General features: G+C 42.5%; 1 protein-coding gene across 1 annotated transcript in view; it reads right to left on the bottom strand.

Moving 5' to 3' along the window:
* TMTC1 (transmembrane and tetratricopeptide repeat containing 1) overlaps positions 1–26,276 on the bottom strand; it is a gene marked incomplete at its 5' end in the record, with an annotated part of 152,534 nt that overhangs the window by 69,511 nt on the left and 56,747 nt on the right. The window contains 3 exons of the mRNA XM_021395874.1: positions 9,969–10,158; positions 22,214–22,317; positions 23,626–23,707. Coding sequence (XP_021251549.1) covers positions 9,969–10,158; positions 22,214–22,317; positions 23,626–23,707 — 376 coding nt within the window. The remainder of the gene's footprint in view (positions 1–9,968; positions 10,159–22,213; positions 22,318–23,625; positions 23,708–26,276) is intronic.

The raw sequence follows: 26,276 nt of genomic DNA, 5'->3' as shown, positions 1-26,276 counted from the left end.
TGCCAGACACTGGTACTTTCAGGGCATGACGAAGAGATGGCAGGAGGATCTTCAACTGAATGCAAGCTACAAGGAGATGCGCTCCAAGTTTTATTAAAATAACAAAAACAACTTGTAGTGCTACATTTTTCACAATGTTTTATCAGGGGAAAAAAAAAAGAAAAAAGAGAAGAAAGGAAAAGAAAACCGGGACCTTTTATTTAGTTGCTGACTTATTGTATAAACACTCTGGTCATCTGAGCCGCTTATGAGACAGCTGAGCTAAACACTGGATAGCCAGCATCTTCCAAGAGCCCAGAGCAATAGTAAAAGCTTTTAAAGAGTGGCAGGCAATTTTGTCTTCCTTTTTTCTTTAAAATGAAACATCTAGGACTAAAATTACAGAACACTTCATTCATTTCACAGAGAGACGTCTCCTTTCTTCTTATAAACCACGCTTTCTCTTGGAAATATTAAACTTCTTTTCCTACCTATCACAGAGTTCCCTGGAAGAAAAAAAAATACCTTTGAATTAACCTTAAATTATTCCTTTTGTTAAAGACAAACCAGCTTTACAACAGAATAGCATTCCTGACAACAGTTAGGTTGGTGTGGGTTTTCAGTTTCACATCTACCTGTAATTATGACTAGGCATTACTTACACTGTAACCAAAATCAATAAAGAAGAATTTTTAAACCTGTTGCTTTTCATACACTTACCAAGGAACTGAAGACCACCATGTCTTTTCCCAAAAGGAAGAGAAAATACTATCACGCTATCTCAGACAAAATAGCAAAGAATCACTCCCAGGTCAAAAGACATCAACACAGCAATAAATTTGAAAAATTGCTTCCCTGGCAATTGGGAGGAAAAGGAGGAAAGACTCGAGTTTACAACTGAAAGAGAGGTTCCACAGTATTACATGTAAGACATTCCTGAGCTACAAATAAACATCTGCTGACTACTGCTAAATCATAAGCTTCTGCAAGCCAAAGCCCATGAAGCACAAGTATAGGATGTACACAGATTACTTTGGCAGACCTGTCCAACTTGGGACACCTGTAAATTTTCTATCTTTCCCATTAAGAAAGTGCTGCCTGAGGTGCCAGATCCGTTAAGTCTGATATCGTGATGGTAAGACACATGTTCACACCTCCAGCACCTCCAAGACCTGAGGCACCTGGAGCAGAGCTATGAGGACAACCTCCCGCCGGGCTCACGGAAGGTAGCAGCTGGGCAAACAACTTCAAGCACATTCAGTTCTGTTATACTTTGAAGAGGTTCTGAAGGTGTTTATAAATGCTTGCCTGTTTGGTGGTAGTCAAATAGGTTTAATGGGTCCTCCTCTTTGTCTACTTTGGGAATGAGACAAGTACCACTTCTCCACCATTAAGATCTAACAGCTGCATGGAGTGAAGACTTCCTTCCTATCAAAAGCATACATCACCCTCTTCCAGTGAGCTCTGCATGGTCCACTGCAGATGTCTTGTGCTTGGAACATTGGACTGCAAGTGCAGAGAAGCTGGCATCCAGGAAAATTGGTAGTGCATGTCTGTGTAATAGTAATAAATGCTATTACATATCTTCAAATGCTCAAAGGCTGATATGGTAAGTACTCCATCAAACAAGACAGAGATTCAAAGAAACTCCCAGTCCATCTGTAAATCACAGACTATGGTTCTTCTGTTTATTCCTGAACTAGTGGGAATTGCTTAGAGCAGACCACACACAAACTTAATTTATCTGCTCCTTTTGGATCAGCTGCTTGTGAAGCCCCAAGCAGCTCAGCAATGTGATGCCTCAACAGCCTGCATCCAGCCACCAGAAGCATCACACATGGCATGAGGTCAAGATTTGCAGACTTCTAGTCTTGCACTTTCCATGTAAATGGTATTAAAGAGAAAAGGGACTGTGTTAGAAGCATGTCAAATTCACCACATATTCATGAGTAAACGATAAAAAGCAAAAGGTTGAGGGAACTGGGCTTGTTTAGCTTGGAGAAGAGAAGGCTCCAGGGAGACCTCATTGTGGCCTTCCAATACTTGAAGGGAGCATATAAACAAGAGGAGGTACGACTGTTTACATGGGTTGATAGTGATAGGACAAGGGGGAATGGTTTTAAAATGAGACAGGGGAGGTTTAGGTTAGATGTTAGGAGGAAGTTTTTCACACAGAGGGTGGTGATGCACTGGAACAGGTTGCCCAAGGAGATGTGGAAGCCCCATCCCTGGAGGGGATTTCAAGGCCAGGCTGGATGTGGCTCTGGGCAGCCTGGTCTAGTGGTTGGTGACCCTGCACACAGCAGGGGGGTTGAAACTAGATGATCATTATGGTCCTTTTCAACCCAGGCTGTTCTATGATTCTATGATTCTATGATTAATTTGGTGGTGAAGCACTTCAGGTTGCCCAGAGAGGTGGTGGATGCCCCACCCTTGGAGACACTCAAGGTCAGTCTGGACAGGGCTCTGAGCAACCTGATCTACCTGTGGGTGTCCCTGTTCACTGCAGAGGAGTTGGACCAGATGGCCTTTAAGGGTCCCTTCCAACTCAAACAATTCTATGACTCTATGATTCTGATCAGGAATGAACCCTAGGGATTCACTCCTTCACAGGAAGAAATCTCTGCTGATGGAAAGTCAGCAGAAGCAAGCACCAGGTGCTCCCCAGTTCCACCTCACTGCTACAGACACAGAGAAGTGATGGATGGCAGAGCTGAACTGTGTCCCTTATACCATCAGCATGCTCTCCTTTAGGTCAACAGCAGAAATCGGGATGGGACACATAATCTATCTTCTGCAGCCAAACAGGAGAGCACTGGAGAGCTACAACTGCTTTTTGCACTGCCAGCAAAAGTCAGGTATCTGAAAATACACAGGATGGTCTGAAAAATACAAACATTTGGTAAGGAAAAGGGAAGGGCCTAGCTTCAAGGTTAGCTTGGGTACTGGGCTTAATTTACTTGCTCCTACAAAAAGGGACTGTAATTTCTGTAATCACCACAATTTATCAGGAGTTTTATTCTTTCATCTCATCAGAAAAAAACAACCAAACTGAAAAAAAACAACAAGCATCTTCAGTAATGCCAGCTGCTTGAATGCCAGGCTTAGCAAATCACTGTCTTCCTAAAATAGCTCAATTTTACTTAGTGATCATCTAGCTCTGGTAAAATCATACCCAGTTACTACTGACTAGAATCACGCAAATTTTATATTTCACAGTTAGTCCAAAGCCATGGAAATCTCCAATGCCATTTTGACCACCCATGCTGACTGCCTATTAACCACCTGACATGCTGATTCCATTTCTGTCATTTGGTGGCAGAATCAAAAAGTACTTTGCAGTTCAGCAGCCGCAGTACCTATGCAGGAGCTGGTGCACAGGCAAACAGAAACCAGTCAGAGACAGATCCAAAGCCTCTGGAAGCATCACTGGCTCCCTAATCACAGATTAGCTGAAGAGAAATCCTTGGCACATATCTCAGACTATCCCGATGAGACTGGTGACTTTCGGTTTTCAGGAGGAAGCAAGTCCTGGTCTCCATCAGTAGGCAAAACAGAGCCCCTTTCTCAGGAATGCTGAAAGTGCCTAAAAACTCCATTTACATCAGTGGAAACTGTGGATACTCAGCAGCTCAGGAAATCAGGCTCTCAGCTATGGAATATAAGTAGAACATAGTCCTTTCCTCATCCCATGACCTGCAGTAGGGCACAGAGTCGTCTTCTATAGATATTTCACCTTCAGTATCCTAATGTAAAATTTTGATATTAACTATTTCCTTTTGCCCCATACACTTAGCTACCCATCCATTCAGATGCATGTTTACAGTCTCTCCTAACCAGACTGCTAAAGTTCCCTGGAGAAATAAGCTCATTTTCCCAGTCCCTAATCTGTGCAGCCCCTAATTCCACTTCATGAGCTAATTTGAGCAGGATGCAGGAGCACACGTCTTTAAAACAGAAGTGGAACATTCCAAAAGGAAATAGGAAAGTCAACAAATTGCTCCAGGAGCTATAAAAATGCTTTTGACCTTGTGGTTGTTTTTCCCTCTCCCCTTTTATTCTGTGACTGCAAACTGCTTCACTACATGGAAAATAAAAAAAGAAAAAGGTAAAATTCAAACATATTCTCATTGCTTGTGATATGTACAAGCATGATCACTGGAAAATAAATTGCTCATGGTGGGTTTGTCCTTGAGAGGTAACACTGAACAAGAAGATCCTAATAAAACCACACAACAGTTTGGCTCCGTAATGTTTAATCAGACCAACTAAGAGCAATGAGCGTCATTATCAGCCCCACCTATGTATTTCTTGGTCCTCATTCCACTTTTCCTTTCCTTCTCAACCGTGCTATTGTGCCACTCCAAAACCTTTCAGCTCTGAGTGGGCTTTGAAATACTAACTGAAACCACAAGAAGAAAATGGTAGCAAACAAAAAGACCATTTTTGAAAATATAGAAATTCAGTGCTAATAAGCTGAACATGGCAGAACTAATCACCCCTACACAAAGTATCTACCTAGCATGACAAAGCCCTGCGGGAGTTAAGAGCCCATTTGGTGAGATGCTAAGCATCTTCATGGTGAGCAAAATGAGAGCTGCTTCAGCTATGGCTGTACTCACTCAGAGTACCCCAATTCCAAACCTCTTATTTCAACCATCTACCAAGAAGAAAAATCTGATACAAAAGCTATTTTGGCAGTTCCTGCATTTACTTTTTTAATGCAGGACAGCGATAACATACTAACAGACTAAAGAAGGTTTCTTTTGCTCAGTTTGTTGGGGAGCACCCTGGGAAGGCTTCTGTGTGCCTGCAGCCTTGCTAGGGCTCTGCAGCTGATCTGCTCACAGAATCCCGCAGAGCAGAGCCAGCGCACGAGGCATGCTGAGAGCCAGCACAGGGCTCCCCGCTTCCTGCAGCTCTCGCCAAGCACAGTCTTTCTGGCTTATTACTCTCTCCCTGAAGCAAACATTAACAAGAGAAGCAGCACTGAAAAACCGCGCTGCTAAGGATTAAGAACATCAGTCCTGACCTTCTCTGTGTGGAAGGAATTCAAGTGGGCCCTCAGGAAAATGAAAGCAGGATTTATTTTAAATGGACCTTTTATGAAAATGACTGTGGTTTCCAACTCGTCAGATAGACTCAGTCAATAAATAGTCTTATTCACCTTGCAGTGTCTTTGAAGCAGGTATTGTTCTGGGAGTGTTGTGGAATATGAATTTTGCAAGGCATACTTTCCAACCATGCTGTTACTACTACAGAATATTACAAAAGGCGATTGTTGCCCAGAAAGGTCCATAAGCTGTGATTTATTAATGAAACGCCAAATCTGGGAAATCAGGCAGAGGTCTCAGGAGTGCAGGGTAAAGTAAATAGCACGAGAGAATACACATAATGACTGCTTGCAAAAGCAACAGAAACATGTACACAAGGAGAAGACACAAATGCATTCCCCTCCTTGATGTTATCAAATGTTGACAACTAAGAAATATAGCCTGTGAGAGGCTCAAGAATATGCTTGGAAGATATTCATATGTATAAAGCTCTGGATAAATGATAATAGGATGCCAATTATGGCAAGAATTAAAGTCATAATAATTTGGTATGAAATGCCCTGTCTTGGCTAAGGAGCACTATGCAGAGAAATGTAGAGGCAGCATTACCTTAATGCTAAAATTATCTCTGAAGTAAAAAATAACCAACTGTAGCATATAAAAGAACAGAATAATAATATATATCTCAGTTGCATGTAATGAATATAAACTGAAAATCAGCACAACTTCCTGTGCCATACATAGCAATGTCATTACACAGCAGCAAAGCACATTCTTCATAAAGATATGTTCCTAGAGGATGCTAGAGATTACTTTTTATTACTGATGTGAAACTTATGTTTCACAGCACTCCCTCCTTAGATAAGAACAAACTGTTGCACATGACTGTGTTCTGCTGAACAAGGGGAAGGGGCTGCTGGCCACCAGAAGGTACCTCAGTAGCACTGGTCAAATGCAAGACAAGGGCCAAATTGTATGAGGCAAATAAATTGCCCCAGAATGGTTGAGTACATCAGTCACTATTTTGAGTGAGTTTTACAGATCACCTTGCTCAAAATTATCCCATCACACACACCTGAGTGTTCCCACTTCCAGCCCTCCCCATGGCTGCCCCTGGTTTAGTGCTGGTACCATATGGAATGTACAATCTGATCCACTGTGTGCTCTGCACATACACTCACAGCCACAACAACAGGACAAACTGCATTTTAATCACACTGCTAATTAAGCAGCAACCTCAAAATGCCATGCACCGTGGCATTTCAAACATCTGAAGGGTTTTCCTTTCATGCTCATTGACTTATTATGACATGTCAAAGAAATAATTGTCATCCCGACGATATGCCAAAAAATTGTCCTCTCTAGTTCACTACGTGCTCGCCATTTCTTCCAGTATGGAAAGACAGTGCGATGGGCCCCTGGTTATGTTAGTGGCCATTTGATGCATTCCACAGATTATTCCTTTGGGCTTGCAACCAGCTTGCTTGGCAACCAGAACAAGACAGTGGTTCAGCCATTTCAATGACCTTAGCTGGAAAACATACCAATTAGACCCAAAGCTGGAAACACACCAACTCCACTCCTTCAGGCTGAGGCTGGCTTTGAAAACAAGCAATAATCAAAATTCATCCTTTTTTTTCCCAACTACTTCTCTGGGATGCAGGCATTTGCTGTAGTGTCCCCTGCTTTGTCACGCTGTAGATGACATCAAAGTCCTTTACTCCCACAGGAGACTGCTGATGTGTGTCAAGGAGCAAGCCTTTCCTTTCATCCCATCAGGCTTCCTGAAGATTGTCACGTGTGACAGGGACAACCACAGAAAGACACAAGCCCAGCTGTGCACCTGAACACTGAAGAGCAGCAAGTCTTTCCTGGGGAGCTCTCACAGGGGAGCTCTTTCCATTCTCTTTGGCCAACATGCAAGAGATTAGCACTGCACACACAAAACAACTCAGTGAATGAAAGTTGTATTCAAGGAATTCATAAAGCAATTTTCAAAGTGGCTTCCTAGTTATGTAAGAAGGAGATCAACAGTAAAACACACAAGTAGGAGGAGCAAAGTTTCTCTCTCCAAACTATGACAAACTGGATATTTGCCTTCCGTTTCTGCTTTTCCAACATAAGAACTCTATCCAGTCTAGAAACAGACATATACCAAGCCAAGCACTTATGGGTAGAAATCTTGCACTACTTCCCTTTTTGAGGTATAACAACATTCACAAAGTGAAATGCAACAAGACAGCTCCATGCCTTAGATGTCCTTTATCAGCATCCCACATACATGCCAACAGGGTTATTACCCTAGTCACAAAAGTCAACAACAAATTAGCCCTGTTTAAAATTCAATGGCAACAAAAGGCAGAAATCCAATACATGCATTCTCTAATTACATTCCATGTAATATATTCTGAGAGTCTCCTGTGAGCTTGTTTTGTGGATACACACACCATCTCTCGCCACTGAAAATTAATTCAGTGTTCACTGCACAAATGTCTTCAATTCCGCCAAAACCACTTCTAGCATTTCCATCCTCCATACCACAGAAAGAGTTCGTGCCAACGAGAAAAAATATGAGGTTCTGTCCTCTCTTGCCCATGCACACCTACACACTCAAAGAAGAGACACACAAACCATTTCCTCGCTCACTTGAAACCATTCCTGAGAAAATTGCAGGCTATTACTTCCAGGTTGGACTATACAATGAAAAAGGAAAGAAAATGGCCGTTAAGAAGTTCAATGCAACTGCTCCAGAAAGAAAGCAGGACTTCTTACACTTTACAAAATGAGAAAAATCAACTGACACATCTCATGCCACCTACAAACTACAAAACAGTGCAATGTAGTTTGACAGGGGCTTGACAGAAGCATAGTCTTCTTGAGGAAGCAATGCTGTAATAAAAGTCACTGCTGTTGCAGTTGGAAAGGAGCTTTCTTAAGAGCCAAAATATCATGCATTGTTCCTGCAGTTCAAGTGTCCTGAACTTCCTCCTTCTTACTGTAGAACACATCCCTGAGAGTGTCCCAAGCACTTTATTTCCAGGAAATGTCTCCCTTCCTGCTCAGTATTTCACAGTCACCTTCATACCATCTAACAGCAATACCCCAGCTGGGTCATTATGAGTGTTATTGAAACTAAAGTGGAAAACAGCTTCAGAAATTTACAATTTTCCAAAAAGCAGAATGTTTCAGATACTTCTAATTGTACCTAGGGGTGGGGGAAGCATCTCCCAGTTGACATCCAGGAACCATTAATGGTTCACAGTAGTTTTGCTGGGAAACTGGTGAGTTGAGGCTGATGAGAGCACTTTGCCAATAATATGTGATTGTTTTAGTTCTACTTGCATTAGATACAAAAGTAGATCACTTCAGATCCAGTTCATTCTATGTCTGGGGTTTTCAAGAACAAACACAATAATATCTACATCATGAATTTCAAGGTGTTCAATAAGTAAATGCCTGGAGAGTGAAATTCACTTTGCTTAAAGGAATGTGAACAGTGGTTAAAACAGTAAAATCATCCTCACAAGAAAAAATATATAGAAGTTTTAGTTTCAAATTAAATACTGGCATTCATAAATCCATACTGAATTGTTTTGCCTTTAAAAAAAGAGTAAAAATGTGATAAAATCTAGACATCTAATGCACAAAGTGTTTTGAAATACTTCATTTTCGATTTTGACAGAAGACACACAATTTAGCTACCCAAAGGAATTCTGCTGGATTACCATTTTACCCACATAAATGTCTCTGGATGATTCTGAAATATTTTTTCCCAGCAAACCAGCGACATTAATCTTGCACACAGTACCAATTCCAACAACAGGTGAAGAAATAAAAAGCATCCAAAACTTCAAAGAATGTGGGATAAGATTTTTCAGAAGTGTTCAGTACTAGGGTAATGAGAATTTTATCATTAACTTCCCTGGGAACAGGATTAGGTCTAATACAAACACTTCTGGGTATCTCTAGCAGTGAGTAATGAAAGAAGGAGGAATACAAGATGATGTACAACCTGCAGGTAGAAAAAGTGAATACCTAACAGAGTATTTTCCCATATTTCCCATACAGCACCTGTCAATGTATTATCTAAATTAATGACACTGCAGTCTCAAACCATTTGGTTCATTTTCTGTCTCTTACCAGGAGCACAGAGAAGACTGTTGGAATAGACTGAAGCATATGTATGACCTGCTCATCTTAGCATAATAAAGACACTAAAAACCTGTCACACCTCTGCTATTTTTTTCCTAAAGAAACTTCCATAGCACGACTGCACAAGGAATAGTTAGTAACTCCCTATACCCTACAAAGACACCCTTCCATGCCAGTCCATATCTGATCTCCAGCCCCTCTCGAGCCTGCTATACCCTCACTTTCATTTCGGTAACAAAATTCACAGCGGATCTGAAATGCTGGAATGCAAGGCTTGGTTTACCAACTAGATCATTTATGCTAAATAACATTTTCCAGATCATTTCAAACTTCCTGTATTCTGTTACTTCACTGATGGGGAATCTTCTCATCAAGATGTAACCAACATTTGGGTTTTAAAAGCACAGCTAAGCTACTGGTACAATAATTGATTTCATTTTCAAATGGCTCTGCAGATGACAGTCCCCAGTCCTGTTTGAAGTAAGTGGCAAAGAGGCTACTGACTATGGGGCATGCTGAAACTTCAGTGGGGTTTGGATCAGTCACTGAATGCAGGACTCTGGTCTAAGTTTTGCCCTCAAATCAAACCAATTAGAGACTCAGACATTCAACTAGACAGATGTTTTCATCTGTTAAGCTTGCTTGCTTTAGTTATGTAGTGGTGTGTTTTTTCATTTCAATCCAATTCCTTTGGGAGGAAAACTGGTGCTTACTATTTCAGCTGAAGCTTAGGAAATGAAAGATTTTAAACAAAATGCTGTATTACATCTCTTTCAGTGCTACCTTGAACGCAGCTAGGCAGTGAAGGCCGAGTAACACCAGCACCAGCACCAGGAAGACAGTGGCCAAGTTCCTCACATCCCAGACAGACTCGACCAGAGGGATACTGCCGACTTGCCAGTCATAGCACAGGGTAATGGGTGCCAGCAGAAGCCACGCATTGAAGGCCAGAAGGTATGAGTAAGTCAGAAACCTGCAAAAGAAAACAGGTAACATAATGCACGGGATGACCGCCAACACTATGAAACATTTTCCTTATACCACAAACAGAGCTGAGTTCATGCTGATTGAGACTCTGGTATTTACTACTTACTTGAAGGAGGAAAATAGAATAGCTATGCACGCACAGGTAACACCATACCTCTCTGTTAATAAAGACATACTAACATAGGTGGGAGGAACTTCAACAGATGATTAAGGTGAATAACATGGGATACTCAGCCAATCCCATCTGAGCTTATTAGGGCAAGAGACAGCCACAAAAGTGAGAGAGAAAGTAGGGAGCCTTTCAAGTTGTTGTTATCTTTATTAATTGATATTCTCAATACAGAGGAAATTAATGGAGAATGGAAATAGGGAACAACACTACCCTATGGCAAGTACACAGGACTTTCAGAGGCCTGAACAAGAACAGCATGCATGCAATTGGGTTAAAGAAAAATACAATAGATAAAGCATCCCCTCTCTCCAGCCTTCTTCTTGGCCCCTACTTGCCCCCAGAAGGCTCCCCCTCAAACCACATTTACAGAAGTTCAACTATGTGTGTATGCAAAAGGTTGGGGCTTATTCCAATAATCACAAAGTCTAGCAAGCAGAACTGCAAGAGCCTTCCTTAATACGCAAATGGAAAAGTTCATATTGAACACAGCACATAAAAAGGGAAATACTGAAAATAAATAAATGAACAAACAAATAAATAAATAGATCCTGTATAGGATTTCTTCCATCTGAGCCTGCTTTGGCTGTTGTTATCACACCCAGTTGCCATGGTACTTTAGCAGGTTTATTAGAATGATAACAAAGGATCCCCAAGAGATGCAGAGCCATACAAACAGAATTGCTTCATTTGCCACTTACAAGGCTGCCTCTTTGGGGTCAAAATGCAGCCTTTCCAGCAGCATTATACTGTATTTGCTGCAGAAGGGATAAGATACTGAAGCAGAATGCGACCCAGGGAAGTGCGATGGAATTTCTCAGGTGCGTGCTGGGCCGTGGCATGGGGATGAAACAGGCCTACATTTTTGCAGAAGCATTTTGAAGTAACCAACAGTCAGGATACTGGTTTCCCTTCTCATCAAAGAAATGAACATCTCCAGCGGCACAGCAACCCAAAAGCAAGGAGGCTTCAATAGCTGGAATAAAGTTCAATTGTAAGAAGTGGAAAATGCTCATGCTCATTTCCCCCTAGATCTTTCTAAGTTCATAATTCTGATGGAAAATGACATATTCCTACATTTTTAAGGTTTTCGACCGCTCAGCACATTTCTCTTCCATTCCTTCATTTTTCTCCCCGAGGTAGTAAACAAGGAAAAAAACGAGACAAAATTCATTTTTTCTCTTAACTGAACCTGCGATTAAAAGGACAGTTTCTATTTAAGAAAGCATCCCTCAAAAAAGCAATGTAATTCTACTCAAACTCTTCTTTAAATTTTGATTGTTCACTAGTTCTACAGAAACAAATATGTCTTATTTATTTATTTATTTATTTTTAAGTCCCCAAGCCGATTCTTTCTGGTCTGCATTACTCAGAAACCCACAGCTCAAAACCTGGTGTAGCTTAACCACACCAGGGTGCTCTTGGGGAAGTTATATGTGGTGTGCCCAAACTTCTGCTTGGCTGGAAAATGCAACAGGATTCTGCATCAGCCTTAATAAAATGACAGTCTAGAAAAGGCTGCCAGCATCTATTTAGAGCTACTTAAAAGTCAAACTAAGATCCAATGTATATCCATTTACATCAATCTGAATAATGCCGCAGCATATAATACTTTTACAAGTGTGCATTTTAGGACTTTTAAGAAACACTGAGTTAGGTTTCTATTTGTTGTCTGTGGAGAGACAAGTTTTTGGAGGACATGTCCTTTTATGCTCTGCATGTTAGCATTTTCAATAAACATAATGATGGCCATGGAAGTTGTTTAACAAGTCACAAGACGCACCAGAAATCTTCTCCTGATTTCTCAGACCATGTTTCTAGACAGCGAGGTGGACTGAATGCTGGCTGAATGGCCAGATCAAGAGGGTCGTGCTCAGTGGCGCAAAGTCTTCTTGGGAGCCAGTAACAAGCAGAGTCCCTCAGAGGTCAGCACTGGCCTCAGGCCTGTTTAACTTCTTCAGGAACTGTCAGGACAGTGGGGTAGAGTGCACTCTTAGTAAATCTGTTGATGACACAAAACTGTAGTGAGTGGCAGACTCACCGAAAGCCACACAGCCATCCAGAGGGACCCTGACAGTCTGGAGAGGTGGGATGACAAAAAGCTCATGAAGTTCAGCAAGAAGTGCTGAGTCCTGCACCTGGGGAGGAAAAGCCCCAGGCACTAGGACATGCTGGGTGCCACCCAGATGGAAAGCAGCTCTGCAGAGAGGATATGAGGGTTCAACACCAAGTCGAGCAAGAATTAGCAATGTGCTCCTGCTGCTCAGAAGGCTAATGGTATTCTTGTTCACATTAGGCAAAGTACCACCAGCAGGTCAAGAGGTGCTCCTTCCTCTCTACTCAACTCTTGTGAGGCCACACCTGGACTACTGAGCCCAGTTCTGGGCCTTCCAGTGTGAGATATGGACATACTGGAAAGAGTCCAGTGGAGGGCCATGAGGATTACAAAGGTCCTGGAGCACCTCTCCTGTGAGGGGAGGCTGAGAGAGCTGGGACTATACAGCCTGGAGAACAGGAGGACCAGGGGGAGCTCATCAACATCCATAAATACCTGAAGGGAGGATGCAAAGAAGACAGAGCGAGGCTGTTTTCAGTAGTGCCCAGCGCTAGGACAAGAGGCTTTCAGCACAAACTGGAGCACTGGAGGTTCCTCCCAAACAGAAGGCAGCACATCTGTGCTTTGTGGGTGATGGAGCACTGGCACAGGTTGCCCAAAGAAGTTGTGGAGTCTCCTCCCTGGAGATCTCTAGAGGTTGCCTGAACATGAATGAGCCTGGGCAACCTGCTCCTCCCTGATTAAGGAGGAGTCTTGGACCATATGACCTCCAGAGGTCCCTTCCCACCTCAGCCATTCTGTGATTCCTAGCAGAAAGAATTAAGAAGGTATTTTGGACCCTTGCAAACTACAGCATTTCACATAAAGGCAGACTAGCCATTTTTCTGCATCTTCACTTCAGACAGGAGCTGATAAATTGTTATGCAGCACAGAAGAAATAAACAGTTTGCTGCCACAACAAATCAAGTCAGTTTAGCAGATTTTAAAAGGAATTCAGGGTAGACAGATTAGTGAGTGTTAAAGCATTTCTAATGGAAGGTTAGGTCAAAGTGCCATGGGAGATGAGAAGAAAATCTCCAGGACAGGCACTGACCAGGGTAGGTTTGTAACCAAATCTCTTTCCCCATGCTTGCAGGATTTCCATCATCCTCAGAAGCCATGTGCACAGCTCGCAGCTCACAGCCAGACTCAGCTCCCAAAGGAGATGGACAACTGCCCTGTTCCATTACGGCAATAATTAGCACATTAAATACGCTCTGCCAACATCAGTGAACTATTTTAAAGCCTGTGACAGTCATTACTGCCTATGTACAGCCAACTGGTTCACATCTCCAGACATCCTACTGGAGAACCCTTGGCCAGCTCTCTTGATTGCCAAGCCTGATCGCTCTGTCTGAACTTGTATGTGCCAAAAGCAGACACGGAAAGCAAGTACCAAGAGGCTGCTGAGCGACTTTAGCATGTCTTCTTAAGCTGCAAGAAAGCCTAGAGTATAAAAGTCTGGATATGCTTTCAGCTTTGGTAACCCATCCTTGAACATGATTGATGGCTGTATAAAATAAAGCTGTAGAAACGATCGCTATTCTAGGTGCTAGAAATAGAAAAATAACAGGATGCTAATAATAGATGCTGACAATTCTGTGCTGCTTTTACTTATGGATCTCTAAAGCACATGATATTTCTCTGCATCCACTTGTCTCTCCCCTCACAAGGCTAACTAGGGAAAAATCTAAATGCAAGAGAAATGTTTGAAGAACATTCTCTACAAAGCTGAAACTGCAAGGAGATAATTTGCAAATTTTGAAAACTTGGAAGATTCATGGGATGATTTCAGAAGCTAATTACATTTCAGCGGCCTACCTGCGAATGGCAACAAAAGTATTTTCTTTTAATTAGTTGACTAAGTGAATTACCTTTTAAATTAATGATCTTGTCTGTATTGCTATTCATGTCTCCTAGAATTCCAGGGGAGAAAAATCCCTGCTATAACATCTACGTATCTATCGGCTAATCCCAGACAAGACAGAGTATTACCAATGATGTGATTGGAAGAATCTGCCTCTTAATTAGCAACCAGTTTTCCCCCGGGCTGGTTAGCAGCATTTGCATTACAGCAGAGTCAATTTTTTTTTGCAAATTGAACACGAAAATCCAAGTTTCAGCAGGCATCCAGTGTATCTTTTCCCTTCTCATAATCTCTGGCATATACAAAAAACCACAACTTCTCCTGTAGGTAGCAGGTGTTGTCATGGCAATCCAGTTTGTTTAGTTTAAATTTTTTCAGTTTAAATGTACTGTTGCATATTTTATTTAAGATAAATACAGGATGACTCGTATCTAGAACCTGTAGCAGAAAACAACCACCTCAACTGATTGCTTTTGCTGCAAAAATGAAAATAAAGAATGCTACTTAAAGCCATAAACAATACAACATAAAAATACTTGAGGTATTGTCTGTTACCCTGAAACAGGGACTAATGAGCCTGGAAAAGCTCTAGTTTCAGCTCTGTCAAACTGTGAGACTAATTAAACACACATACACAAAAGAAGAGAGACTTACAGAAATTTATGAGGAGCTTCATTTGCTATTTGATTTTGGAGCATTTTAAGCTTTTTTTCCTCAGTTCCCAGGGACTGATCTATAGATTTCTTTGCAGATCTGTGCTACATGAGTGATCACAAGATGCAGACCATTCACTGGCAAGGCTGCATGAAAAAGCAGAGGCTGGTGACACTGTTTGCTGTAGGTGCATACGGTGGTGCAACCTAGTGCCTCACCAATTCTGGGACAACACGTCATGTTCCTGATGAATAAAGGGGCCCACCTTATTCCCAAAGGCCCAGCAGGGTATACACCCACGAATTGAAGTTTTTATTGCACTGGTACTTTTAGCAAGGCAAAGGCAAAAAAATATTCTCCTGGTGGGGAACAAGAGGGACCTATCTAGAGAACAAGTGAAGAAGTGCACTAAACTGGTATTTGGGAAAATGAGGAGTTGTATGAAGAAGGGAGGATCTCAAACAGAAGCTGGAAGGAGATGGCTGTCCTTTCAGAAATCCCTCATGTTAGTGGTATTCTTCTAAAGAAGGCCTGTGCATTGCCAGGTGCTCAGGGAGGTTTCGGCTCAAGTAAGGGTGAGAAGAATGTCTTTATTAGGGAAAAGAGCTTCTCACTTGCATTAACAGCTGAACTGACTTTAGCTCCAGGCTCTCTTCATTCTATACAAAGCCCTAAAGCCAAATGTACTTGATGAGCCACTTCACATTAATGTCCTCCTAGGACACATGGCAGCAATTATAACCAGGTGGTATCATTTAAGAGTATCGTCTTAAAATTGTATGTATTTGCACCTCCCCTAGGGAGCTGCCAGTTCAATCACACTTTCCCACATGAGTTTATTTTCCTGATCTGTACATTGTCAGCCTAAACATTTTCTTTTCGTAGCCTTAGAAGAAAAATATCACACTGTGTCTATCCAGCACATCCTGTGACAGTGCAGTAAGACTACACAAACAACAGACAGGCTAATTCCAATTTGACATCCAAATCCAAGCATGAGCTAGACAGAAAATACTGCTAACTGGGAAAACTGCCCATGCATTCCCCTTCATCAAAACTCTCACATCTAGGGGAAAAGAGCTGCCAGTCAGGAGAGGATGGGAGCAGAAAAGTACTGACAGACTGCTGCAGCCTGATGAAGAACAAGGTAACTTCTCGGGAAAGTGGGGAGGTATGCAGCAGGGGCACATGGGGAAAGGCAGATTGTATTGTTCCTGAAAGCTTCACTGCCTGAAGAGCTCTGATTCAGTGAACAGCTGTATCTCAGTTGTTTCAACTCTTTGGCTGAATCTGAAAAACCGTTAAATTCTTCAACAGGAAAGACTTTCAAAGAGCCTGCACATATCTCATAGAACCTGAGCCTGCTGTCAGAGTCGGAGTACTGGAAAAAAGGGGACAGATCTCATGATCTCACTCAATTTTTCCTCTCCAAGAACAAAACATGTTTCGCCTACAGGAGTTGATGGCCTCTCCTTCAGCTGCACTCCCCTCTCTCCAAACACTAGCTTCCAGCAGGGAGGGGATTGTGGTGCAACCGGCGCATCAGGAAGTGCCATGGCCCACTAAGATGCCTCTCCAGCCGACTTCCAGAGCAGCACTATCTACGCCTGGGTTTGTTCATTAAACCAAGAAAACTAAGAGAGATGATGAAATCTTTCACACAACTCTGGGAAAGCAGGTTCCTCTGGGAATGTACTGCTATGGTAAGTTGGCCTTCACTTTGTAACATCATCTTCTAGATAGATGTCAACATCTAGCTGTAGATGTCCCTGTCCAATGCAGGGGAGTTGGACTAAATGGCCTTTAAGAATCCTTTGGAACTCAAACAATTCTGTGGCTCAATTCTATGATTCTCTTTTTTGTTTAGATGTGGGCCCTGAATTCTGGGCGCCCATCAAAATTGCATGTATTATGCTGAAGATGTTAAGTACCTTTGGGCACACAGAAGAAAGCCCTGACAAAACAGGCAGAGCTTTTCCACTCAGGAAGCATGTGAAAACCTGGCTAATTAAAGGCTGATACATGGCAGGGGTCCATTTTAATGCCAGCTCCTAGCCTGAGGTTAGTGCAAATCGCATACCAGAGGATTTGCTACACTTTATTGCCTCGGCAGAGTGGCTGGCACTGGGACCTACATCCCCAGCACAGGTTTGCAGTATGCCTCTCTGTAGTTCGTTCCTGTGGATGTTACAGCTGGGATGATTACACACCTTGCTCAAAAAACAGTCACGGGCCTATATGACAAGGCATATGCCCCAGTTTTTATGTATTTCTTCAGCTTTCTATGGGACTGAGTTCTCATGTATCTGTTTGACATACCAAAGAAATGCATAAAGCCAGCCTACAGAGAGAACAGTTCAACCACAGGGCAATGCCATCTCAAGGCAGAAATGCATTAACTATTTAATGCAGCAACACAAACGAGGCTACTTTATGACCACAGTGAGCAGCCAAGGAACATCACAAGGCAAATGCCAGAAGATGTTAATATAACTTGACTCCCAGAGATACAGTTTGAAAGAAACACATTTTCTTAGTCTGAAATTACTGGCAGGATTTAGTATTTCACACACCTTAAGACACGCTGTACAGTGGACTTTTTTCCTTGTCTTACCATGGTGTTGGTAATACAATCTGTTTATTTAGAGGCCTCCTACTTCTTCCCCCCTCAAGAATGGCAGAATAAAGAAATGTGCTAAATGTCTGAAGCATGACAGCTCACCACTCAACGCCCTGCTAACACTCTAGCTGCACTTCAGAACACTGTTTGCACAAAGCTGGGTAGCTCTCCAAGCCTTTCTAATTGCATTCTTCCTCAACTTTCATCTAATTCAAGCAAGAATGGCGGAAGAGATGTATGGGATTGCTTTCTGTATTCAACAGCTTTCCCACAGCAGATTCTGGGATGGCAAGTCACAGTGACTGAAAGTCTGCGCTCTTTAGATTAGGTCACTTGAGAAGCTACTTCCCTTCTGCAGCAAACAACAGATTGTGTGGACAGGCTCTAATGGCAGCACTTAGGAGTAGCAGGATTCCCAACACCTTCATTTCTGCTTCAGCTGAGAGAGAGAGTGATGGACAAATTTCTTCTTTTCGTATCACCTTTGCCAAGCAACATACTGGAGGACAGAGAATGCAGCTTTCATTTATCTCAGAGTTTGTCAGTATTAGAAAATCCAGTACCTTACAGTGATGGAAGCATTCATATTCTGACTTTCAAAGCACTTATCTGAATCCCCATTGATATGTAATTGTAATGATGGTAATCTAGTGAACATACTGAACAGATTTTTTTTTAAGATTGAAAAACTGTCACTATCTCACGATGTTTCTCCTTTCGATAGTTAAATCAATTCTCTGCCTACATTGTTCAAGATTGGAGATAGGTTACCTAGAATATATAGTCATTTTCTAGGGCCAATTTGGACCGCAACAAAGGTCTGCCCAAAACAGGATCCTCTCACCAGCAGTGACCAAAAATTAATGCCCAGCAAAACATATAAAAAAAGCACAGGGATATACTTTTTTCCAATTTCTAGCTACCAAGATGTCCCCAGGTTAGATGAGGTTTCTGCATATTTAATAGGCTGGTTATCTGTTTTGTACTTGGGTGTACTTTTGTTTTTCCTTAAGACTTGGTGAATCTCTCTCTCAGCCCACATAAGCATTCAGCACACATACCACATTCTGTAGAAAGACCTCCCCAACTCAATTACATGCTGCAAACCACCTCCTTGGTTTGTTTTGAACCTGTTCTCCTCTCCTCTCTGTTTCATATACCATATTTTCTTTATGCTCCCCTACTCTATACAATCACAGAATCATAAATTTTTTTTAGTTGGAAGGGACCTTAAAGGCCACCTAGTCCAGCCCCCCTGCAATGAACAGGGACACCCACAGGTAGATCAGGTTGCTCAGAGCCCCATCCAGCCTGACCTTGAGTGTCTCCAGAGATGGGGCATCCACCACCTCTCTGGGCAACCTGTGCCAGTGCCTCAACACCCTTACTGTAAAAACTTACTCCTTATACCCAGTCCAAATCTCCCCTCTTTTAGCTTGACACCATCTCCTCTTGTCCTATTACAACAGACTCTGCTAAAGAGTTTGTCCCCTTGTTTCCTACAGCCCCCCTTTAGATACTGAAAGGCTGCTCTCAGGTCTGCCCAGAGCCTTCTCTTCTCCAGGCTGAACAGCCCCAGCTCTCTCAGCCTGTCCTTGTAAGGGAGGAGTTCCATCCCTGGGATCATTTCCGTGGCCCCCCTCTGGATGCTCTCCAACAGGTTCATCTCTCTCCTGTACTGAGGACTCCACATCTGGACTCAGTACTCCAGATGAGGTCTCACCAGCACAGAGTAGAAGGGCAGGATCACCTCACTCACTCTGCTGGCCCTTCTTTGGATGCAGCCCAGGATATGTTTGCCCTTCCTCACACCCTCAGTCATGTAATTTACATTACAAGCGTTGCAAGGGCTGGCAAAATCTGACCTCATTAACCAATGCTTTTTCAAACCTAACCATAGCTTATGCCCACCCCTAATCTTTGCCACCTTCCAATAACCCTTGGCAGCCTTGGGACAAACCCACCTTCACAGCCCAACAGCTGACACAGAAACCTTGCAAGAGTTGACAATACTCCTTTGGGTTCATCTTATGTCAGGCAAGACCCCACCTCCAGATCTAATTTCATGCATTTCACAATGACTGTCATATATTTCTAAACTATTGTTTATTTTTTTGCCCTTTTTTCTTGATACCAGCCTTCCTCCTAGCTCCACAGATTTGGCAAAGTCTTAAAATAACTTTCAACCCTGCTGAATGCCGTAAGATTTACCCTGGTGAGGCATGCACAGTAACCACATTTCAAGCTCAGAGCAAACAAAGACTTTTGCTTCCAAACAGAAACTCCCATTCGTGCCCTGTGTGATTTTCACAGAGTTACAAGCCCTGCTGCCTGAGCACTATCTTTTGCTTCATCAGTACTTCAGGCATTAGTAGGCATCCCAAGACCACCACCCAACACTGGCCTTGCTTTTAGTTTCAGGGGGTTTGTCCCTTTTGGAAATTAAGTAATGCTTTCAGTCTGTATTGGTGGGTGGACTTGAAGGCACTTGCTCTCATGCTATAACCCCACTACTATACTCCACCCAGCCCTATAGGCACTGCAGGTCTTGACACCAAAAGCACTTCTTTTACATCAACGGATTTACATTCAGTGCTATGAGCTAATTACTGCCTTCAAAACCTCTCTAAAGCTTTTCACACCAACTTCTCATAGCCTGCTGCTTCAGGTGTCCACAACAGGAGCGCGAATTGCTCAGCAGCTTCTCCAAGGCTGGACCATAATGAAAAACTCTCCTATGTGACATAGGATGGTCATCCACCAGCTGGGCAGGTGACCACACATACCAGCACCTACCTGTATCCTGAGTACTCACCCTGACTGCTCTTGCAAGCCCCATGTTTCCACCCACTTTGCAAAAATTTGCCACCCTTGCTGTCCAGAAACATACCCTAAAGTACCATCCAGACTTTAGGGGCTGCTGCTATTTCAGCAGAGAAAATTAGAAAGCCACAGAACAGCTGCCAGCTGGGCTTGCTGAAGGAATGTGTTTTTTGCATGGAAAACATAGGCCTCTGGGTAAATTAGCTAAAATTAGAGTTAGGATCAACCTCAGCAGATGTGGAAGATCCAGGCTAACTGCAAGGTTTTAGAACCCCTTCAGAGAAACAGTAATAGTTTTGCCTTGGAAGGGCTTCTGTCGTGAGTTTTCATGATGTGTGGAGCAGACAGGTGTTGCTGGACAGCAGGTGAGGCCAGGGAGGAGCTCAGCCAGCAGCTCTCTCCTTGTCCTTCAAGAGGCTGTCAAAAAAAATCCACAGCACAGGTGGCAAAAATAGGCACTGTTTTATACCCCCAAGAAGCTTAGCTTTGGGATTTAAAAACCTTCCCCTGTCATTATAAGATGAAGAGAGACAAACACATAAAAGACATTTGCAGCACAAAATAAGTAATTGGAATCAGCCCAGGATCACTTGGGATGTGATGACCCCCACCTCAGCAGAAACATATCAAAAAGGGACAGTGGCAAATCCTTCGTGCTGTGCTGCACAGTCTGGTATTAATGACCCTGCCAGAAATGCTGCGAACAGATCAGAGCTTCCCAAATCAGACAGCGTGCTTCCTGGAAGCACTTTTAGCCTTGATGGTAATAGGAGCTGTTGTCACATTATCATAAAGGTCTCCCAAATGAGATCCAGCCTGACTCTGCAGCAGATGTTGAATAAGAATTTCTTGATCTTAACTTGTGTCTCAGCTGAAACTCTGCTGCTGGAATTAAGAGTCATTGGGGTCAGAAAATGACACGGGAGGACAACTCCCATTTCATTTAAGATATCAGGAATTTCCCCCAGAAGCCTCCAAAGCATCTTTCCCCAGTTTAGTAGCAAACCAGAACAATCAGTTATGCACGTGGCCCTGTCTTAAGAGGAAGTCAACTTCCTAGCACCTTCTTAGTTCTTAGAGCACTGGTCTGGCTAGGTCTGGAAGGAAAAGCTACACTGCAGCTGCCACTGCCCTGATGGTCAGGTCCAGCAGAGCCAGAGGAATGCTGCATCTTAACTTAACCATATGCCAGGTCCCAAGCAATGAAAAGGCCATTTTTGCCATGTTTAAGTATTTATGCATCTTTTGAAAAACAGAAAGGTGGTTATAAAATAACAGAAGTCTGTTAACACAAATTTTTAATACCCACAGCAGCCCATCCTATGCTCAAGCTAGAAGTGTGCACTAGTAGGTCAGTACTCTATGCTAGTGGGATCCTGACTTCCACCTTCACAGTCCTGATCAGCCACCCATATTTCACCAACAGGCACGGTCATCCCCCTCCATACAAACTTCAGCTGATGCCAAAACTGAATGCTTGCATCCCATACCTAGGAAGCAGCCAGTTTTAATGCTGAGGCCTCAGTCACTGGGCTTCCCAGTTCCACGCTCCAACACTTAAATGACACGCTTTGGACTTCGCATAAAAATAAGCCCAGAGATTTCAGTAAGAAAGGATGTAGCTTAATTTGACAGGAACTAGAGCGTGTTTTGGGGTTCTGATTGTTTTCTATTTTAGACAGAGCAATAAGGAGAAGTAATTAAGACAACAAAACAAGTCTGCTCATTTACCATCTGTAAAATATTTTAGCGTAAAGAAAAAATAATGTCATGACCAGTTTTGCAAACTTTTGTTTGATTAATGGTGTTGTACCTCGTCAGCAAATAGGGTGAGAATGAAGCTGGATTGTCCTGTTCTGAAAACATTGGCATGGATCCTCCCATTATCCAGAGACGGAAATACAAAATGAGAATCACCTTCAAAGAAGAACATCTATGTTAGTAATGTGCTGCTAAGAACAACTAAGGCCTCTGCCAAATATTTGTTTTGATAGTTCTCTTGGCTCTATGCTGTGCTCAGAAGTCAGTCAGCTCAGCTGTTTAGGCAAAATTCTATTTTGTTACCCTGTGCAGGTGGCAAAATTCAACTCTGAGTTGCGTTCACTTTCCTGAGCATCCAAGGCTGCTAGACAGGGGAAGAGTTGCCCAGGGCCTGCATGACTGAGGTGCAAGATGTTTCTGCCTAGGACAGTCGAGCCCACTCTGGCTTCCCAGGCCAACGCAATCCCCAGCCCTATTGCCCCCCACTTCCAGCCCAGTAGCCACCACCTTCATTCACACCGCAGGCTGCTGCAGTGCAGAGCCCAGCAGCACAAAAACTTGCAGAGTAAGGGAAGAGCACTAATCTTCTGGGCATCAGCTAGAGGGCTATGAATATGCATAGATCAAATGTGCCAGCTTTCAGCACATTGCCTGGTCCTCTCCACCCCTGCTCACATGCGCATTACTCAGAGGAACCAGCTTACCACAGCTACCCACAACAAAGGCAGAATTTCGAAGGACAAATCCATCACCCTGTTGTGGCTCAGTCTCAGCGGAGGTTAGCCATTGACCTCTAACTAAATACAGAGGAAAATACAGGGCTCGTATCTTAAAAGCTATTATTATTCACTCATGCTGGCACCAGTCTAAGGACAAGCTCCGTCTATGTTTCTCATGCTGTGTAATCCTAATCTCCGGAAGGATTTCTGTGGTTTGGCATTTCACCACCTTTCTGGGAACCACTTGTCACTTCAGGACAGGCAGGGGGATTTGGCTCCTCTAGAAGCACAAGGTGTTGCACACCCAGCAGACCCACGTGGTGGTGGTGGGTTTCTCCCCAACAATACATCAAGAGCTGCTTGGAACACACCAAGAACAAGGTATTTGCAGGCTGAGCTGTTCTGGCGACTGACCAAGCCCTGCTTTGAAACTAACAGCATGCCATAAAAGTCATGACTTTCCACACAGCCCAGCGCCACCAACTTCCCCTGTATTTAGGGCAGGAAAGGCTTATAGAAGACTATGCAGTTGTAATGGGAACCACCATAAACTAAAAGAAAATCTGAACGAAAAACACAACAATAGTTTAGTTTGTGCCCAGATGAAGTTTTTTAGACCATTTTCCAACACTAACTTTGCTTAATATCCACCATCTCAGCTTTCTGACTCTTTTGGGATACTACCACACAATGCTCATTCTTGTCACGTACACAGAAATGCATGTTCAAGTCCATTCGTACTTACATAGCTTATTACCAGAGCAGCTCTCTTCAAAAAAGGTCTTGCAGTGTACAAGAAATTCTCATTGTTATTTGCAGTCAGGTAGCTGAAATACAAGGAAACAATTTTTTTTAAAATAACTTCTTATTTAAGTAACTTATTTTTCAAACTGGAAGAAAGTTATGCATTAATTTAATGACCCTCAACCGCCCTGCTGTAACAATGAGACCCCTTCTATTCTTCAAAGCCCTTTCCAGGTTAGAATTATATTTGTAAAACAGAGATTACTTGAAATAATACATGCTATAAGACATTAGAGTTTCCCCCACAAAATTTGTGGGGTTTTTGCTTTTTGTCTTGTTTTCTGTATGTTTGTTTTTAAATCATCAGTTAACTCCTTAATCCTCAGAAAAACCTGTGTGTCACACTGTGACTGCTGTGTTCAGTCTCCCAAAGGAATGTATCAACACAGCAATTCAATTTCAGGCTACGATTATGATGCAGTACCTACTTGCTCCCAGCTCTCTACTCAGTCTCTAGAGATGGGGAAAAACTGTCCAGTAGAACTGAACTTAGAATAAGTTTTTGTATTTTAAGTGTATTCTGCACACTTGTTTCATTACTGACAAGACTACTGACAAGGTGTTATGATAATTACCTGCACAGAGACAAACACACAGGTGGTTTATTGTCCTAGGAGTGCTCATGAAAACCTTTCTGTTTCTCAATGAATAAAATTAAACTGTATCTGGAGCCTAAGCTACATATTTATTTTGCCGTAGGGTAGAAGCACTTGTCCAATTCCAGGGAGCCTTCTTACTGTAACAAATGGTGCCATCCCTAAGACATTAATTCAATGAGAATTCCATTTCTACAGAACCTGATAGAGTTTTTGTCATTGTAATAAAGCACTGAGAAAGAGAAAGAAATACAGAAGAGATAAGAATATTTTAAGCAGAGAGGAACTAGAATACTATTGGAAATCTGACAGATAATTTTAAGAAGTTATAAATAAGAAGTAAACAAAATAAATTCAGAGCTAAAACATTTTTGGGTTCTTCTGCATAACAAATCAGTACCAGGATACTCTATTTAAATGATTTACAGAAATTATGGAATGAATCAACACCTGCACACAAGTTAGTTTTCCAAGCATGACAGCATCATACATTTTTCCCGCGAACACCCAGCACATAAACTGCACCTTATTTCCTTCCCAAATTCCTCAGCACAATTTATCATCTGATTGCTTCCACCTTTCAAGTCTCAGGGGATAAAAAAACAAGATTGCAACATTTCCTAATGCTGCCAGGAGTCTTTAATATCTAGCTTTTTGTTCAAATTTTCTATAGCAGGAAGCTTGCAATCCTGGTCACCGCAGAAAGATGAAGAAAAAAACTGCACTGCAGACAAAAGCAATAGTGGCAAAGCCAGCAAGAAACAGTCGGCATTTAACATCCAGAAGGACATATGGGTGCCCTCTAGAAAATAACCGTTCTTCAGAAAACTTTCCCCAAGTGTCACACCTAAAACTAGTAACCAAACCATACACTGTAAAGAAAGTCAAATGACTTTGCATCTTTGGTGTCTACTTACTTAGGAACGTTGACATTTAAGCACAGAATCTGACTTAAATGTCAGATGAGTCTTCAAGGGCTGAACTCTGCAAAGTGCGAAGTTTTTTGAGCTCCTACTGATTTTAATCAGGCTCCAGTAAGTACAAGTGAGATGAAACTAAGTCTCCAGCTTTCCCTCTCCGTGAAAGGTCAGGTTGGCCTTCAAGTGTTCACCATGGCCCAGCTCCAAAACCCACCACCGACAAAGGGAATGGCTCTTAGTCACTTTAATAGCATTTGGATCAAACCTGGTCTTTTGTTCCCCATTGGAACCCTTTATGAAGTGTAACCCCCTTGTGACTTGCAGCAAGAATAGAAGTGTTAGGTTGCATTTTGTTTATATTTTTTTATAGGTGGAGGGAGGTGAGCCTCTATTAATCACACGCCCTGACTGTTTTCATTATGAAGAACCTGTTTTCACTTGCTTGAAGTTTTAACTAGCTGTAACACTTTGGGCAGAGATTTTTCCATTACAAATATTTGCTTTAGGCGGAATTATTCTGGAAAAAGAGCAGCCAGAACAGTTCAGCTTCTTTTTTCTGAATCTTCAGTTAAGAGACAGAGGAGCACTTTTATCGGTGTTGAGAAGTTTGCCAACTTTGTCCTCAAGAAACCGTATCACCTCACACCAGTGATCTGAAACTGGCGAGGCTGCCATCACCTCTAGGCCACGTGCTCACCACCCACATCCAGGCAAGCTGCAGGGATCACGCAGACCCTACCACTTTGCACATGCTGGGCAGGGATCTGATATGCAAGATAACATTTCCCAGATTACTCTTTCGTCCTTGGCAGTACAGTGCAGAAATGCTCAACTCTTCATTCTTATTTTCACAGAATCACAGAGTTGGAAGGGACTCTTAAAGGCCATGTGGTCCAATCCCCCTGCAGTGAACAGGGACACCCACAGCTAGATCAGGTTGGTCAAAGCCCCATCCAGCCTGACCTTTTTGTCTGCCTGTGAATAACTAAAAAGATGCCTGCAACTCACACCTTCCTTGCAGCAAGTATAACACTACACAAGCTACCAAACACAGTTTGAAGGCATGAATTTATCTA

Source organism: Numida meleagris, chromosome 1 (assembly GCF_002078875.1).
Source record: "Numida meleagris isolate 19003 breed g44 Domestic line chromosome 1, NumMel1.0, whole genome shotgun sequence".
NCBI lineage: Eukaryota > Metazoa > Chordata > Aves > Galliformes > Numididae > Numida > Numida meleagris.
This window is presented reverse-complemented; position numbering and strand designations above follow the sequence as displayed.